This window comes from Phasianus colchicus, chromosome 4 (genome assembly GCF_987193195.1).
Source record: "Phasianus colchicus chromosome 4, bPhaCol1.hap1.1, whole genome shotgun sequence".
NCBI classification, from domain to species: domain Eukaryota; kingdom Metazoa; phylum Chordata; class Aves; order Galliformes; family Phasianidae; genus Phasianus; species Phasianus colchicus.
The window spans coordinates 24,796,477-24,815,606 of record NC_143439.1 but is presented as its reverse complement, the minus strand read 5'-3'; the positions used below and the strand labels follow the sequence as shown (position 1 = coordinate 24,815,606).

Sequence of the window (19,130 nt, the reverse complement as noted above, 5' to 3'; positions counted from 1 at the left end):
ACATAGGCCTCAGAGCAGGGGCAGGGAGGAGCACCAATGCACCATCAAAACGGTATATTTGTTAGAACAGTCTCTTCTCAAAGCACGATAGAATGCTTTTAGAAGAATATTCTCCCCACTCCATTTTATAAACAAAGTGACCCACCCTCAGAACGCTTGTCTTCTGTTCAATCAGGTCCTTCCCAGGAGCTGAGATCCAATGTCTTCACAGAGGCATTAGAATAATCTCATTTAAAGCATGAACAGCAAGGGCTAGGATCCACACTGGAAAGGAATTACTGTAGAAAAACAGAGCAAGGCATCTCATCATCCTGAAAAGAGAAAGGCATCCTGCAGAGGTACAAGAACACATCCTGCTCCCTACTGCAGCACGGAGGGGAATGCCCTGATGGTTGTGCTCCTGCCAGAGGGTACAAATTCAGGTGTAACAGCTGCAAGCATCACAGCATCAAGACATTGAATTGTAAACTGGAGCAGCTGAGCAGAGGTACCTATTCACACTCGTAACGAACGTCTGCACTGGAAGCTGCCCAACAAGATATAGAACTACAAATCCTTACAAAGAAATGGGAGAACCAAAATGACGCACTAGTTACTAGACAACGTAAAAATCTACAGATCAAAATCTAAGGTACAATTGTACTTCCCTATCCATATGAGGAAATAGAGACAAGATAACAAGAACCAAAGAGGGACCCAAGCTGCAAAAGAAATGCAAGGACACTGACCAAGTCCCAGAGTTTACCCCAGAGATTGTTTTCTTATTAATACTTCAGATCTATTCAAGGACCTCAATTTGTGTGTTTTTATCACACCAGATTACTTGAATAGTTATACTAGTCAAATATAACTTCCTCTGAAATACTGTTCAGTGTAACCCTTTACTTCTCCATTAAACATTGGCCAGTGGTGAACTCAGTGCATGGTATCATATTGTAGGCCATACAAGAATCTGGCTAAAATAATTACAGTTCTCCATTCTTTCAGTCTCAAAAAAACAGAATCTCAAAGGCAAGGATTACACAAGCCTGCTGGCTGGCTGCATGCCCTGCTCAGCACAGCCCTGCTTGGGTGGCACAGCAGGGCACGTATTCCACAGTGCACTCCCTCCTTTCATTCTGAGTGTTGTGGTTTGCTCACTGAGGAGACACCTTGCCATCAGGTCCTGGATGGACTAAATGCTTCCTGCTGGAAGGGATGCACTCTCTGTTCTTTCCTTCATTAAGGTTGGCAGTGTCTGAAAGAGGCAGTTCTTGAAGCCCATCCTCTGCCCCTCTCTGGAGCAGGGAGTGTGTCACTCACAGACAGAAGCCAGGCTGGACAAAAGGCTGTTTGTCCAGCACCTCCATCAGCCCTCCCTCTGCTCATCCCCTCCAGCTCTAGCTCTGTGTACATCTGAAAAGATACAGCTGCTAAGAAAGTGAAAAGGAGAGAAGCAAAGGAAAAAGGTATGTCTAGTTCCTGAAATTATCCCTGTTCACATGTTCTTCTGGTGCTATTAAAGACTGCAGAATTAGAAATATATGTGGGAACATACAGAAGAGGGAGATCAGATACACTGTAGGCAAAATATGTTAGTTGAGCCAAACGTGTGGGTATGATCCAGCTAAAGATCCTTCTTTCTTATCTTGCTCTTCTTCAAGGTTAAATGTTAGATATTAACATCCAAAGTCATTTAACGTGCTGCACTGCCTTCCTGTACTCAGTATTATTGCAAAGTTGGTAAATGCAGAGAGAGGTGTGCTCACAACAAATTGCTGACTTTAAGAGAACTAAATAGATTTTAATGAGAACTCAATTTCTGGAAAGAATCATAGTATTGATGGGAATTACAAAGCAGCAATTCACCGAATTCATCCTCAGTGGAATAGCTGCAGTCCTCACAATGCACCAACTGTTCAAGCAAAACAGATTTGAGTACTTTTTTATGGAAGAAAGTTCTTTATAATAATATCAGTTATGCAGTTCTTGTGTAATGATTTCTTATGAATGTACTAATAAGCCTATCTATAATGCACTAACACTGAAATATTCAATGTTAAGTTCTGCTTTTTACAGGTTGAAGCCAGGAATTGCAGGTGTTTCTGAAAGATAACCTGACGAATAACAAATGATTAAAGAGCATTTAATTCCAAGTGGGTGCTTTTAGCTCTTGAACTCCACACACAAAGAGAGTGTGATGTATACATATAATACGTTTAGAAAATAACATTTGCTTCACTTTTTAAGGCACAATTAGCCAGCTTGCTAACACAGCATGTCACTGAAATGACTGGAAAAGATCATACGCCATGTCAGTATCAGATAAGCATGCTGCTCATTTTTAGGATTAGGCAACTGGAGATGCACAGAAAAGCATAACAACTCTGAAAAGTACAGTTAAGAGACAAAACTTGTAAACATGCATCTTTTCCTAATCCTGAAGGATTTCCTAGAGACATTATGACATATACTTTTGAGCCCTTCTTCAGTTTTGCCTTTTTCTGTCTCCTACTGCTCACACCAGAGTTCCCAGCAGTATCACAGGACTTCAAAGAGCATCACTAACTTCATGAAATATTACCCTTTAATTCACAGATCTGGATGCTGAAACTTGGTTGGTTTTTTTGTTTGTTTGGTCTTTTTCTGACTATGAGATGTTGCCAAATGGCTTGTCAGAACAACGCACATGCTCTCTGCTGAATGAGCAGGGATAGCAGTAATTCCTGAATCACAGCACAATGAAATGAATTTTGCTCCATGCAAAATTCTAACTCTTCCAAAGCATTTGTTTGTCCAGCTGAACTTCTTCCCTGAACTTTACTCACATTGCGTCAAAGTAACCAGGGAGTTAACTGCTTAAAATGGATTTCTGCAACTGCCAGAAGCTCATTTTAAATATTTCGAGATGGCTTAACTCCTCTGTTAGAACTGGAAGTGATACAGTCTTGATAGAGCAATCTGGTCAGGCTTAGTGTGGCTGACACTGCTGCTTTTACATAAATCTAACACTGTTTTGCTGGCAATGATTCTGTGGGTCACTTTGGAGATCGGATTTGTTCAAATTTCCCTCATTTGTTTTATGAGAGAAGACTTCTTCTATGCTAAGCAAAGGTAGATAAGGTCTTTGACGTACATTTTGATGTAAATATGCACTTTCTAGCTCTGCTGTTTACCTAAGCAATCAAGTGATATTCCATCACTGCGTTTGGAAGAATTCGCAGCAGTTTGTCAGGAAACAGAAGATCCTGCATCTGAAAGGTCTGCCAGGTTTATCACCACTGACCCTGTGCAGGGAACTGCTGAAACACCCCAGGTCCCTAGCAATCTTTCACCTGCAAATAGGCACCATTCTTTTACAGTAAAGGACCAATCTTTTGAAGAAAGGTCTTCTAACTGAAAGTTTCCTTTCAGTTACTAACCACAAAGAAACAGGAAGTATTCAGGAAAAAAAAAACCCAACGATTTTAATAAAGTACTTTTCTGAAAAGCAGCAGTACGAGTAGGCAAGATGCATAACCAGCCTGTGAGCAAAGCTGTTCTATCCACAGCTCATTGGCACATGACTTTGCTAATCCCACTTTTGGCAGCCATCCATATCGATCCTCAATGATGCACTATAGCAACACCTTCCTGTACTCCAAAGTGAATACTGAGTTATCCTCAGCTGTAGATCACGATTCCTGAATCCAGCAATTTGACAGCCTGCAGAAAATCTGTCAGTTTTGGGGACAGAATGTGTTCCTATTAATTTAGAGCAGATCGGCAGCTGGCAACAGATTGAAATGAGCACTCCAGCTAAACTCCATTTAGGGAAAACTCATTCAAATAAAGTACAAAAAACGTGCACAAGATATTACGAATGCCTTGTCCTCAGGGGAGCAACTCGCAGAATAATCCAACCACAGAAAACAAAGACAAAAACCTCATCTGTTTCCTAAATATCTTTTGCATGGAATGTTTCTTCCATTAAATACTTACATAATGAAGTTCAATTATTTGAACAGAAAGATGTTTAACTGTATTCCTCAACACCGATGTTTATGAGGTACAGCACAAACTTCTTTGAGCATTACAGATCTCTGAGCAGAACCCGCATAACTGCAGTATTTCTACGACAAAACAAAGTTATTAGTATAACAATGCAGATTCTTTACTTGAAACATCAGACAAAGAACAATTTTTACTTTATTTGAGAAGTGGTTTTGAGGCCTAAAACTAATAAAGACAGTGTGTTATTCAATACTGCACTCTAAGGCAATTTAAAAATAGATCCCCAAGGCTCCATTACCAGTAGTTTATAGGAGTCTACTACTCAAAAGTTCATATACAAGTTCACAGAAACTAGAAGGAACTGTTCAATTAATTTTGTTCCTACGACGGAAGTTTGAAAATACACAAGAGTTTATTATCATTGTAATTATATTCCTTTACTTATTAGTCAATTTTTAACACTTTATTGGGTCAGTGATGTTAAAAGTTTGCACAAAATCTTACGGAAAAAATCTTTCTTATGGAAAATATAATTGAAGAGCATCAGTGTAGCATTTGATCCCTAATATGAATTCAAATTGTCAGATTTCTTAAGTTGTCTCCAGCTTGCCATTCATCGGCTGAAGAAACAGAGTATCAGCAAGATAGCTATGGTAGCTAAGAACCTACATAGGAAAAAAAATACTGTAAGTACAGTATATGTATATGTTTAATAGTTTATTGCTTGTTTTTCAAGAGTGACTCAAGTGTTCCACAAAATAACATGAGCAAGACTCAATTATCTGAGCGACCTCTATGTCTGTCATGCCCTATTTTTTTCTTATCTAGATAAAAGCTATGGCACTCGAACTTGGCATTTGTTATGGTCTTTGCTCAGAGGGTGTTTTATTGCTAATTATGTCCAGGATAGTTTAGAATACCCTATCCTGTACCCACATGCGACAGCCTAGAAGTCTGCAGTGGCAGCATAAAGGGATCAACTATTTGCCAACAGAATGAAAGACAACAAAATCTTTCTAGACGTTACAATAGTTAGAACTAGGAATGCTCGTACTTTTTACACGGAAACATACTACTAATGTTAAGTTAGTAACTCATTTCAACATTCTCAACCAGCCAAAATCACCTGGAAAGCAATGAGACTCACGTTCTCCCTGCCTTGATAGCCAGCAGTGTGCTCACTCACATTGCTGAGAGCACGCGGCCAACTCAGAGCAATTTTCTCAAGGTGAGAGGGCAAGTAACAACAAAATTGCCAGCAACAGAAGCCTCAGTTCCCAGCGATAGGATTCCCGTGGTTGCACAGAAAGTAATGAATATCAATTCCATGGCAATCTTATTTACTTCCTAGGAGAAAACACTCTCCAACACAGACACTCAAGCCTCCATAAGTTCACAGGAAAGACAGAAAAATGTAAGATAGAAAGCAGACTGGGGAAAGAGATCCATCCAACAGCTGTATCCGTGTCACGTATCTCATTTCTATTTAGCACCACTGCACAGGAAACTTTCCAAAAATGAAGATGCTCTCAGTTCTGCTTCTGCTGAGTGCCCTCCTGGGTGTCCACACAGTGCCCTCCTGGCAGCCCAAGTGCTATAAGAGGGTCCTGCATGACCACAGCTGTCACAGCATTCCCAAGGGCATGGCGAGCCTCCGGCAAGTTGATGAGAACCTGCAGGATCACTTTTGGGAAGGAGAAGGCTGCGAGACCATCTGTTACTGCAATTTCAAGGAACTGCTCTGCTGTCCAAAGTAAGATTCATAGAATGGGTTGAATGGCCTGGGTTGAAAAGGTCCTCAAAGATCATCTAGTTTCAACCCCCCTGCTATATGCAAGATCGCCAACCCCAGACCAGGCTGCCCAGAGCCACATCCAGCCTGGCCTTGAATGCCTCCAGGGATGGGGCATCCACAGCCTCCTTGGGCAACCTGTTCCAGTGCATCACCACCCTCTGAGTGAAAAATTTCCTCCTAATATCTAATCCAAACCTCCTTTGTCTCAGTTTAAAACCATTCCCCCTTGCCCTACCAAAGATTACACTCATTGCATAGAAACTCGGAGGGTTCTGTACAGCTGCTTGTATTCCTGTCATTTCCCAGTTTCCACTGCTGAAATAAGGTACCATTTTAGAGAAGGGAATCTCTCCAGGTGGCTTGAAACTGTATCAAGATGTATCCAATTACCTGACACACTGGCAGTTTTCACTGTTTGTTTTTCAGAGCCTCACCCGGGACATGCTCAGCATACTCGCAAACCTGCACGTCCCAGCCGAGGGGAATTTGGCATTTAAATTAACCAACTTCTGACTCTTCTGCCAGTAACCTTGATCTAAATTCAGTCTGAGAACTACAGATCCTTAGTCGCAGCACTTTGCAATGAAAATGTTTTCAGAACCATAAACAAAGCCATTTGATTTCTGTTACACAACAGAGAGCTACAATGCTATTCTAAGGCATGTGCAGATGTGTCAACCCAATAAATGATTCTTTAAAGACAGCTGTTTAGAGCAGTAAAGCAAATGGGAGGAGAACAGGTCCACAAATGCCCGCAAGGGAGAAAAAGATTTAGTTGGCTTCTCCTGCTGGCTGACAGAGCAGAACAGCAAAACTCTCATGCATTGTGGGGTTTTCGCTGTTTTACACAAAGAACGTGCATCTTTCCCCAGGAAATTTAGATAAAACATCAACTTGACAACTTACTAATAGTTCAGGGACATTATAACGTGATAGCATTACATAGACAAACAGAAATTACTTCCTATACAAGCTCCTCTTGTCCAACATTCTCAAGTCCCCTAAAATCCAAAAGGCAAATTGCAGCATTCTCGTATGGGAATGAATTTGAACCAAGTGGCAATGACTCCTAAAAATAGGAACTTCACATTCAAACTGAAAACAGGGTATAAGTAATTGTTTCATCAGATACTCTGCCCTCACAGTGAGCACACTTCAGGTTTCTAGCTTTAACCACAGAGCTTTAACAGCTCCAGAAAACCTCTTACTTGGATATAAATACATAGGGAGGTCTTTCTTCACCCACCTTGATATAAAGAATATCTACTCTGTAGGTCTGCCCATAGAACTAACTGCACTAAATAGTATGTGCACACACACGAGAGTTTTTTTTTTTTTTTATATCATCAAATATTTGATAAAGTTTACCCTCCCAAAGCTATAACACCATGCTAGAACTCCGGCACACTGGTCAGTCAGTGAAGTTTTGCCAATGTTTCTGAACCAGGCGAGCAGAGGAAAAAATATACAGTGCCTTCATACAGACCTGCAGCTGCATTTGCATTGCTGGAAGGGCATCCCATAAACACAGTGATCACACACACATCCTAGCAAAACCTGGAAAAAAATACCCAAACCTGGAAATGCACATGTTAAAGCTCTCATAATTATTTAAGTATCTAATATCTTTCAGGGAGATTTTCTTTGGACCGAAGATATCTTTTGTGATCCCCTGTAACAGTGAGTGATCAACACTGAGCCTGCCACTGAGGACAACTGACATCATTCCACAATCACAAAATACACTTTCAAGGGAAAAAACAAAGCCAACAACAGCCAAAACAAAATAAACTTTCTCTCTAAGCACACTGTAGAAACTGGAGAAAAACTTCCTCTCTATGCTTTGTGAAATGTGTAAGAAGTTCTCTTTTTGGATATGGTAGCTGCCTTAATTAGCTCCATAAGGATGTGAAGGACTGTATCTGCTCATAATTGTCCCAGTATTTATCTCCTAGCAAATGAATAAATAAATATACTTATATGTGTGTATATATTCTGTTAAGAACCACAACATTCTCAACTAATTTTCAAAAAGGAACATCAAGGTTAAGCCTTCACATGGCTAAGAGTGACTCTTGCTGGAATCCACTGCAGGGCAGCTTCCTATTGCTTTATTGCTGCTTCACTGTTAGCAATGCTTTAAGGCAATGCTAGTCAGCATGTGGAACTTCTGCACTCAGGCCCCCACTTCTATCTGGGTGCCTGCAAAAAACAAAACCCACTAATTTGCATTACTCATATTTGAAAATTCCACTGGAAAGAGAGTCAAAATTCATATTAATAGTACTAAGGTACATGTAAGTAATAATTATGTCTAGCTTGTTAATTGCATCTGAAATCTTGAAGCCTGAAAGACTGAGCTTTCAAAACACTATAACAGCAGTGATAGAACATATATATATAATCTATATTCGGAAAGACTTAAAAGGAGAATGGGACAGTAACATGGAACATGTAGTACAAATGTAACTGTCTTGCCCCTTGAGCTTAGAGCACTGCTCACCTAGGGACATGGTTAGTGGGAACAGTGGGGATGGGTTGATGGTTAGACTAGGCGACCTTAGAGGTCTTTTTCAACCTTGATGACTATGATAATAACCTTACAACACCACGCTGTGATAACTGCTACCATCAGCACGCCAAACATTTTTCATAAATAAATGTGAAATAGCACAAAGATTGTTTTACTTCATCTGTTAATAAATAATGCTTGGATATGCACAGTGGTAGGTTAATTATACATAACCAATAGTAAGAGTTTCAAGTAAATCTACATTTACTATTATTGCCAAGTAATTTTTAGACTATTGAAACAAACAGCTTGTATCATCAGGTTTTTAAAGTTTGGTTCATATAATTACTCCTGAGTCATTTGGCCTTCTAATAAAATAATCAATTAAGGACGATAGAAGGTGGGAAGTCTGGCAACTCACCATCAAAATTATCAAATTTAGTGTTCTGCTAAGAAAACATACAGCATTCACTTTTGTGCAAAGTCCTCTATAAGCTTCTAGTAACAGAGAAGACGTAGTTTTTGTGGGTTGTGCCATCTACTTTCCTTGCCAATCAGGTAGTGTATATCTGCCATTCATAGCTTTCCAGTGCAACAGCTACAAAAATTAAGGCAGATGCACAGCTGGGTAGTAAAGTCAGTAGATGATTTTCAGTTACTTCCTTTTTACCATTATTGACGTGAAAAAATACATAATCTGATGAAAATAAAGTTTACCACTTCACACATGCAGCAGCATAGGGCCACAGAACTATTTCCAGTATAAGCTTGTTTTTGTTTCTCTTCTCACTCTCCTCCCCTCCAGAAGAAGCTTCTACAGGCCCTGCCAAATCTATGCAGGAACATCCACCCCTATTCTCCACTCTGTAATAAAGAAAAAGCCTTTATCCTTCAGATGCTCAATTCAGCACTGGGTTCCCCAGCTGTCTCTCCAACTAATGCTGTGTAGATAACAAATGTAACTTGTGTAAAGGATACTTCATAAACAACTTTACAGTCATTGCCATGAAATGAGTACTGAAACATCTTTCCAAAAGATTACCAACTCTACCCTGCACCAGCCTGGTATTGCTAACCAGCTTGAACTTCGGCCAACAGTGCAAAACCCCAGTGTGGAAAGACACATGACTGTAAGTGAAAGAAATTAGGGTACTTATAGCTCCTGAGAAGGAAGCCAGTTTGAGTTTTGGGTTTATTATCATTCAGTTTTAAGCAACAGAGTGCCACAGGTCAAAGAGCAAAATGGAGCATCTTGGTTGCAGTGATGTCTTTCAGAAAAACTACACAAAGTTAACACCAGCAGATTAGACCACAGAAACACCACTTTCTCATTTTTCCCCATTTTTCAAAGAGCTTTTGAAAATCTGCTAAGGTCAGAAGCTGCAATGAATGCTAACTGAATAAACTAAAGCTGTGTCTTCCTCTTCTTTAAGTTTCTTCTCCTGCCTTTTCTTCAGCCAATGCACACAGCTTAAAGCAAAAGGAAATCATGTTTCATGTACCACATGTTTAGATTAACACAAAGCTAACAGTGAAAATACAAGAAATCATACATAACACTGTCTTTAACATCACAGACTTTACTAAGATATCAAATTAAAATAATATTTTGCTCATGTTACTTTTAGTGTGTTGTTTTTAAACAGGTCTGAGTTAACACATGCAGTGAACAAGAAATAGCATGCCTAATATACCAAATCAGTCATTTCTGCCCAGCTAATAACTGCAACTGTCAGTTAAAACTTTTAACCTCAAGAAAAAGAGCCCATTGCAAAATCTACCATTATTCAGGGTTTTTTTGTTTGTTTGTTTGTTTTCAAGTCAGCATTGCATCATGAGAACTTGAAGTACATTCATAAATGTATCCTTGGTACACTTTAATTGAAAAATATTTTTATATCATTACATAAGTAGTCAAAGCTTAACTACTAAGTACAAGTAACACACTGAATAAGTTAGACACACCCACTTGAGCAACAATATCAGTAATATTTATTTAAAATAGTTTGTGAGGAAATTTGTTTCATAAGAGATGGTTCTCAAACAAATCATCAAGGTTATGAAAAAATAAAACAGAGAAACTCTCTGGGGAGAAAAAGTTACAAAGAAAGCTTTTGCATATCAACAAAAACCCTCAGTCTTTCGATTTGTGGCCTGAGTCTCAGTCCCAATCTTCCCTGCCTAATGAACACTGCTATCCATCTTTAGATCTGGTTTGTTCTTGTCATTCTTAACCGAGTAGATGAAATACGCTAAGGTGTCCTTTTCATTCACTGGAATTGTCCTAAAATGGCAGCCAATTATCTACAAAGGAAGAATGCAAGGAAATTAAACACATATATGCACAAACTGAAAATTCACATTTACATAACTACATTAAAAGCTTGATCAAGCAACTTAGGATAAAGGAAACACTGCCTCCCTTAGAAAGTCTTTAGTAGTCATACGTAAGGTATGAAAGGAACTGTTTCATTGAGTACTCTGAAACAAATACAGCACAGTTTCTCAAGTAAAATGCCCACAAAATTATCAGAAAAGATTTCTCCCAACAAGCATAGGAGTATCTTTACATCTGTGCAGTCACTCCTTGAATACAGAGCATAACATCTATAGACTATCATGGACCTACGGCACACAAATGAGGCTACTGCTCACTACTCAGGCTGAAGGAGGTCTGTATCAAGTTGTGTACAAAAAAAGGAAGATCCAAATACAAGAAGTTTTAAGAATGAGCACTGAAGATTTAGCTCTTTGAAACAGGGGTGTCAATGACAAAAACCCACAATGCTGTACATGCTAAATATGTCAACTTCTACAGTTATCAAAGCTGAAGTTTGAAGTTTTTGCCCCTTCAGCACAAAGGACCGTCAGTTTTATAAGGAAATACTCAGATGGACTGACTGCCCCTGTCTGTTTTCCAGCTTTTTGCAGAATACTTTTTTTGGACTAAAATTAGCAAGAGGAAGTGAGAAATTGAGACTGCTCATTGATCTACCACAAGGCATAAGCATAAATACTTAATATAATTAGCAAGTTAGAGAGCTTTTCAAAACATACCTTGGAAAAAAAAAAGAAAACTAAATGGAGACAGTTTGACAGAGCCCTTTAAATTGGACTTACAAGTAACAGCTAGCAGAAAATCCCTTGTACATTCAAGCAAGTAACAAGAAATTATATGCCCTGTAAATGATAGTAAATTCTGCAGCTACAGCTCACAGGGTTTAAGTCAGTCAAACAAAGCACGTGACAGAAATTTTGCCTGTTCACATGGAGCAGCACATGAAGCATAAGCTACTGCAAGCATCTCGTGAGATGCACTAAAGCAGACCCTTAGAAATGCCAGTTTTACAGAACAAAAGTTTTTGTGCTTTTTCAAATCAGTTCTGCTAATTCAAGAACTGGATGTACCTGTGCATCAACTCTCAAATTAAAAAAGAAGAAATATTTAAAATACTTAACTGGAGAGGCAGTAGCATTGTATTTCTACAGCTTAGGCCTGTAGAGCTCTCACACATTTAATAACCTTGGCATTAATCTGTGCTAATTAGTAGAGAGATCAACAAAATGTCTGCACTGAAGTACAACTAAGCATTACAGCACAAAAATGAAAAGGTGGCAGCTATCCCTCCCTGCTGAAATGATCACCAATGCTGTCACATATTTGTATCTTTGCAGAGCAAAAGTAGTACTTGCAAATTGCACTCCGATACAGAAGAAATGCATACATCTGCACTCACATGCAACTTAAGTGCTTTTAGAAATATTGATAATAAAAAAAAAAATTTCATGAACTTCTATTTTGTGATAATAGATGCCCAGTTTTTAAATGAGATTAATGATCAATAGAAGACATCTTCAGGTTTCTGCACTTTCTGTATATGAACAGATAATCAGTTTTCTTAAAGCCAAGCATGAATCTTACTAGAACTTCACTGCTACCTCTCAAATTTCTAGTTATCATCAGTAGGATACTTAAGCTGAAGGTGTGGCTGATGCACAGGTAAGAAATCCATGGTTCTATGATAACCAAAGATGCACAGATCAGCTCACTGTTTTCAAGAAGCACACACTCCTTCTGAAAGTTAAGAGCCCCTTTTCTGAAAAGAGCTCTTACTTCTGATTTACTTGGCTCAGGAGCTGTGGCAGTGAAGGAAACTGGATAAGCAGCTCCTTTTTGCTCTCATAAAACCCAGATTATATATGCACTTCATGCAAGGATCACACTGTACAGGAAAAAAAGCCAACATAACGTATGCCATGGCAAATTGCATTTTCTATTATGGAATAAACACTCATACGTACTTCAACAAGCTGTGCTTTGTTAAGTCCCGGTCTGGTCTGTAGCTTGAAGTGTCTTTTGTACCTTCGAAGTGTGTTCACTTGTAACTGATATAAATCAACCTAAAAGAAAAGGAGGAAAGGGGAAGAAAGCAACCTGATGTAATTGACAAGGTTTCCCTCATCATCCTGGAAATTCACACATACACAGCCATAGACTGTCAGCTCAGTAGAGCTCATTTTGACAGAAAAAATACCACTCCACACCTTCCAGGAGAAAGAAAAACATTCAATTTCAGCTTCAGAGCAGTTTAATGTTACTGAGTATGGTTCTCTCTCCTGTTAGCAACAGACAATATTTAGAACTTACAGTACTATTATCTTTTCTGTTTTTTTTCTTTTATTATTGTCATTTGTTCCCCATTTTGAGCACGATGACACAAAGCACAGTAACAAATCTCATAACATCTATGAAGATGCTGATTCAAAAGGAGGTCTCTGCATTTTGTTTTCTGCCATGAAATTTTTCACAAGTTACACATAAGATATAGCAGCATAGCTGCACCATGAGACAGCATGCATTACAACCAAGAAAAAGTCTAGCACGTGAAGGTTTTTGGCTTGAAGTGGGAGAGGAAAAAAAAGCCAGTCTTGGTCTCCAAGAATATCTCTGCTACAATAAGCACAAGGAGGAGTTATGTACACAGGCACAGTTGCCCAAAACTATTTTTCAGTGTGAGCTGACAGTTCACAGCATTGCACAAACTCCTCACAGGGATATAAATACACAGTCTCAACCCAGTACTTGCTCAGCTTTTAATCCCATGAACTCAGATCAACAGCCACTTCTCCCAGCAACAGCTTACCCTCCCACCTCCTTGACAGCATAAAAGAAAGTTTAATCAGAAGACTGAGGAGGAAAGGAAGCTAAGAAAGCAGGTTGAACAAGAAATTCTGTTAAGTCAGTTGCAATTACAGCAGTGTTCTCCAAACTTCCTGCATTAAAGACTGGTTAAGGCATTAACTCCTTTTTAAAAGTCATTGAGCAGCCTCAACTATGCAACATTTAAGGCAACAACAGTGCCAGTGCACTCCTGTGACCTGGCCAGACTTGATACAACCCTGCCTTATATGTTAAAGGATGGGCATGCCCTGATACTCAAGATAGCAGCACTGTGGAAATGAGTGCCTCTCGGTACGAATCACTCCTAACATCTACTGCTGGAAACTAGAAGGCCCTACAGGTGGTCAGCAGTAAACGGGACAGCAATTCAAAATCAAGGCAGTCAGGGGCTGGTGGGCATCTAAGGCTCAGAGCACCACATGGGAAGTGCATGCTGCTGTTGCCCCAAAACTCTCCAGAAATACCTTCTCTCCTGCACTACTACCACTGAAAATACACTTCTTTTCTCCCGTTCTAAGGATATCCATCAGTTGTGTCATACTTTATTCTTGTTTGAGCAAGTAAAGAGGCAAAAGCTGCAGTTAAAACTCTGCCAGACAGTTACCTCAAGCCATGTAGAGAGCTTTCAGAGATGCCATCCAATGTTTTTAGCTGACAAAATCCACAGCCCAGCATCAAACTACTTCCAATCTCCTAAAATCCTCTCAGTCAGAGCCTTAAGGCTTGAGCCTTGTGCCTCCAGGCAGAGATTCCTGCATGAAGCTTCATCACCTACATTGCTGATGCTGACCATAAGGATAAGTTACTGCTTCTCAAATACCTTCTGATGAATGCTGGAAAAATCTCGTTTGAGGCCAGGTAGGCTCTGCACACAATTAACACACAGACTGTAGCAGAAATAATCCAGCACACATGTGGGAAGAAGAAAGCTTTAAATGCATTCACATTATACCATGAAAAAAGTCTGAAAGTAGTTCACTTCCAAAATGGGTGGTGTTTCACTGGCCTGCAGCAGAGAAGACAAGAAGAAATGCCTTCTTATCTCAGCTCCTTTTCAGCAAAACTGCCTGAGCATCTCTGCCCCAACAAGAACTAAAACCAGAGCTCTTTCACCGAGAAACTTCCAGCTACACTAAGTGGTAACTACAGGTACCATCTGCAACACTTTTCAAATGGAAGGAGAGGATGAGAGGGATGTGGCAGAGAAATATTTATAGCCCAAGTCCTGTGTGTCCTGTCAACTCTTACAAAGACTGATTTTAATATGTAGCAAAACAACTTCCAGCAGGATCCTGGAGCCAAAAACTGTAAGGAAATTTCAATACTGCAGCCTGTGTCTGAGATTCTGCACATTTAATACAGAAAATGCACTGTAAAGTTCAGCTTGCTTCTGTCATATCAAAAGCTGAATGAACCAGGAGCCATTCCCAAAAGCAGGCACAGCAGTACAGATTTAAAGTAACTATTAGAAAAAACCGTTGGCTACCTCGGGAGTGTCGATGTCTTGCACTGGTGAGTCACCATCGTCATCGCTGCCTTTTCTCTTCCTTCTATTTCTCACACTCTGAATTAAGTTTTTGTGGAAGTCACAGATATAAAGGTGTCTCGCCTACAAGAGTAAGACCGCATCTTTCAATCAAATCCATGCAAGCTCCTCCCAGCCTTGCGGTACAGAGGCATCTACGGAGACATTCTTTCGGCAGCCTCGCTCACGCGGAGCGAGGTGGAGAAGCTCTCCTGCCGGATTCCGCTGCACGGAGGCATTGTTATGCCGCGCGTTACCTCCAGCGACTCGGCCGGAGGACGGGGAAGCGCGGCGGCTCCCGGCTGACTCGGAGGGAACCGCGCGCAGCGGGGACACGCGCGCACGCAGCCCTCCCTCCAACCGCCCGCCGCGACTCGGGGATCGGCAAACAAACGCGCACAAAAACCCGAGAAGCCCACGGGAGGCGGGCAGCCTCCGGCGCGTCCCGCGGGAGGCAAAACGCCACCTCCTCCCGCTCCGTACGGCTTTACCTCCGCAAGGTCAAGCAACACGCGGGCCGCTCCCCCCACGCCCCGGCTCCCCTGCGCAGGGCCGCACCGTACGGCGGCACCGAGCCCTCCGCGCACGGGGCCCCGCGCCCACGGCCGCCGGGTGGGGCAGCGACGGCGCGGGGCTCGGGGCGGGACGGGGCGGCGGCAGCGTTGCGGGCAGGGCTAACCTCCGGCGGCGGGCTCCGGGAAAGGAGGGACCGGGAAACGGCGCTTCCCCGCCGCCAGCAACAACGATTGAAAAAAAGACACACACAAAAAACCGCAAACAAAAGAAAACACGCCAAAAAAGAACTTTAAAAGCTGCCCCCGAGCCGAGCCCGCCGCCGCAAGACTTACGCTCTTGTCCAGCTCGATCTTCACCTTCTTCTGCGAGATGCTCTTCTGGATCCTCTTGCTGAAGCTGGCGTTGCCGGCGGCGCGGCCGCACCGCTCGCCCTCCTCCCGCAGGCAGCACAGCTGCCCGGCCCCGGGGCCGCCCGCCCCGGCCGCGCCCGCCGAGCCCGCGGCTCCCGCAGCCAGCCCCGGGGGCGCCAGCCCCGCCGGCACCTCCGCCACGGAGCCCGCACCGCTCACCGCGGCTGCGGCGGCGGCGGCGGGGTCGGCCCCGCGCTGGGGCAGCTCTTCGGGAGCGAAGCCGTTCATGCCCCGCGGCGGGCCGGCGGGAAGCCCCGCAAGCGCCGCCACCGCTTTTCCCTGGCGGGGGCACTCGGGCCCGGAGAGCTCTCCGGCCGCGCTCAGCCCGGACCGCGAGACTCGCCCGCCGCGGGGGGACGCGCAGCGCGACGGGCGCCCGAGCTCCGAGCCCCGCGGCTACCGGCGCGCTGGCGGCGCCCTACGGGCCGCCCCACTTCCTCCTTCCCCCTCTGTCATGTGGAGACTCTTCAGCTGTTTCCTATGCAACAACAGCAACCTGCCCGCCGCCCCGCCCCGGCGCGCCGCGCGTGCTCGCAGCCGCGCCGCGGGGCGCGCCGGGAAACGCAGTTCCGCCCGCCGTCCTTCGCCGCGAGCGGCCACGCCGGGAAACTACGGCTCCCGAGGTGCGCGGCGGGGGAGGCGCTCCGCTCGGCCCCGGCAGCGCTGGAGGGGCGCGGGGCGCAGCTCCGCGCCGCGGCTCTGCCCGCCCCCCGCCGCCAGGAGGCCGGACCGCGCTGGGGCGGTGGCGGCTCGGGCTGGCTGGTGGGAGGCCGCCCTCGCTCCTCCCCGGCGGCGCGGCCGTTGGGATTTGAAATGCGGGCGTTCGGCGGGGCCGCGCCGCCCAACGCTGGCGATATCGAGAAAAGCGAGCGTTTCCAGCTCTCGGAAGGCTGCACGAGAGCCGCGTTAACGCAAAGCCTTTAACAGCTCAGCCGCTGCGGTGACGGAGGGGCCGGCTCTGACCTGTTTTCGCCCGAGTGCGTTCAGAGCGCAAAAAGGAGGCTTTGCGTCCCTTTTGAACCCTTAAATTCGCGAACAGGCATCTGGGCTGCCTGCGCTCCGAGCGCCGTGAGGTAACCGCGGAAATATGTGGCCGTATCCATTACCGTGCGCTTGTGGAATCAGAAGAGTAACCGGGAGGTCAGCGAGCGATTTGAGGAGACGCAGATCCCGTGTAAGCCGAAGACCTGCCTGAGCCAGGGAACGCGATTATGCCGCAGTTCGGGTTTGTGCTGCAGATGGCTTTTTAATCTGATTGCATAACCTGGCGTTAGAGAACAAGGGTAGGTCCCGCTTACGTTCCCAGCAGTCGTGACTGAAGGATTCAGCCAGCTGACTTAGGCTGAGCGTACAGCAACGGGCAGCAGTTACGCATCAGGGCACGTCTCGGTTTTAAAGGGAGGAACTGGATAAGAGCTGGAAAAAAAAGCAAACCCTCCTTTGTTATCGGCCCAGCTGAAGACTAAGCGAAGCATCTGGGTTCAATTCCACGCCCTGCCACTGTGTAATTTCAGAAAACAGACGTTTAACTCACTGCTAAAGCTTGTTATTTGACCCTTTCAAAAATGATAATGATGTTAATGATGAAAAGCAAACAAAAACACACAACAATAGGAGGCCTTACCTAAAGAAGAGATAGGAAGCATATGTTTGAAACACTGAGAGAAGTGTGAGTTCCAGGAAGTTTCCAGCAGAAATCAGGGTCACGAGTAGCAATTTCTAACACCTTACACTATGCCTTTTGAGATCCATTTCATTTCTTCAGATGGTTTTGACTTTACAGTGAGCATAAAATACACAATCTCTGTTATGTTTGCTGTGATCTCTTAAAGTGTAGAGACTGCTTATATGTCTCGGATACATTCCTGATCCTCTTCGTACAGTTTGTGAGCAGCTAAAAGCCTGATTTCAGTCGTGCTCACCAATATGTTAATTCCTAAGCTGAATTTCAATAGAGCAGTATCATAGTTTCACGATTAGATCACGATAAGGCTGCAGTGGGGCTGAGAAACACAGCTCTGCTTCTGCTGTAAGCTGCTCACTTTCACACCTGTGCTCTGTCTTTCTTTGCGCCTGTAAAAGCATTTATAACGCTGTATGGCAAACGGGGTTGGGTTACAGCTAGACCAGGGAAAAGAAAATCAGTTAAGTTAAACTCTCATCTGCTTTACTGATCAGTTATATGATCGTGTCCTAGCAGAGAAGAAGGTCTGATGTAGAGCAGGAGCGTGTGAATGATTCAAGAACAGGGAAGGAACATCTCCTTTGGTAGGAATGCCTAAAAGCTACTCTGTCTTGAAAAAAGTGCCCAGATTCACACCTTATGGGCCCTGAACTTCCTGGCACCAGGGAAGGCCAGGCACAGGTGGAAGCTGAGCAGCTTACGCACTTTGAGATGCCGTATGTCCCAGCTCATATTAGCTTTGACTGATGTGGTTTGTAATTTGAGAGGGAAGAATGATAACTGGACACATCACCTTGAATATACTGCAAGCACGCTGTAAATGTGTTACAAGTAATCTTGGAAAGGAAATGTGGTTCATGACTGCATATAGAACTTGCCATGATAAGGTTCAGATGGGGCTGACTGCTCCCTTCCCCATTAGGTACCGTTCATCTGAAGTCTAAGAGTACTTTAGTGCACTTATGTTCAGCACCTCAAATTATCCTGTTAGCAAATACAGCGTTAAGGAAAATAATTGGTGCAAGTTTTAACAGTAAATGTACATTTTATTTGTTTCAGACTGTAACTGTTTCAATTAAAAACAGATTTCCTTAATTTGCTACAGATATTCTACAACATTCCCTGATGTTTTTGATGAAAGAGCAACCAAATCAACAGGAAGTCACTGGCTGTGTGTCAGAAATCATGGAAACAGTTGATTTGGTGTATTTTAAGTACTTTAGAGGCTGAGATCTATTTCTCACCATAAACATGATAAAGAACAGTGAACAAATCTCTTCCTTAGCAGAAACAACGTTCTATCCTTCTGTCATGCTCTTTCTCAAATGTTTGATCCTCTCCCACTCCAGCACCCATTAACTGCTGCTGCCTCCCATTTATTGTCCAACTGTTTAAGCATAAAACTGAAAACACAAGAATGTTAAGATTTACCTACAAACCACTTTTTTTTTTCTTCACTGGAATAGCTAAAATGCAACTTTGGATACTTAATCAGGTAACAAAATCTCTATTAGCACACATAGAGCTTACCGTA

General features: G+C 43.1%; 2 protein-coding genes across 2 annotated transcripts; one reads left to right on the top strand and one right to left on the bottom strand.

Moving 5' to 3' along the window:
- The first annotated feature begins 983 nt into the window (after positions 1 to 983).
- SCRG1 (stimulator of chondrogenesis 1) lies at positions 984 to 7,878 on the top strand. Its single transcript, XM_031607526.2, has 3 exons — positions 984 to 1,448; positions 5,463 to 5,725; positions 7,401 to 7,878. Exons 2-3 carry the CDS (start codon positions 5,490 to 5,492, stop codon positions 7,453 to 7,455), a joined length of 291 nt encoding a protein of 96 aa, XP_031463386.2. The 5' UTR covers positions 984 to 1,448; positions 5,463 to 5,489; the 3' UTR covers positions 7,456 to 7,878.
- A 1,965-nt stretch (positions 7,879 to 9,843) lies between these two features.
- Positions 9,844 to 16,395, bottom strand: SAP30 (Sin3A associated protein 30). The gene is made up of 4 exons (XM_031607515.2): positions 15,835 to 16,395; positions 14,948 to 15,070; positions 12,582 to 12,680; positions 9,844 to 10,583 (listed from the first exon to the last, which is right to left on the bottom strand). Exons 1-4 carry the CDS (start codon positions 16,138 to 16,140, stop codon positions 10,461 to 10,463), a joined length of 651 nt encoding a protein of 216 aa, XP_031463375.2. The 5' UTR covers positions 16,141 to 16,395; the 3' UTR covers positions 9,844 to 10,460.
- Between the last annotated feature and the right edge of the window lie 2,735 nt (positions 16,396 to 19,130).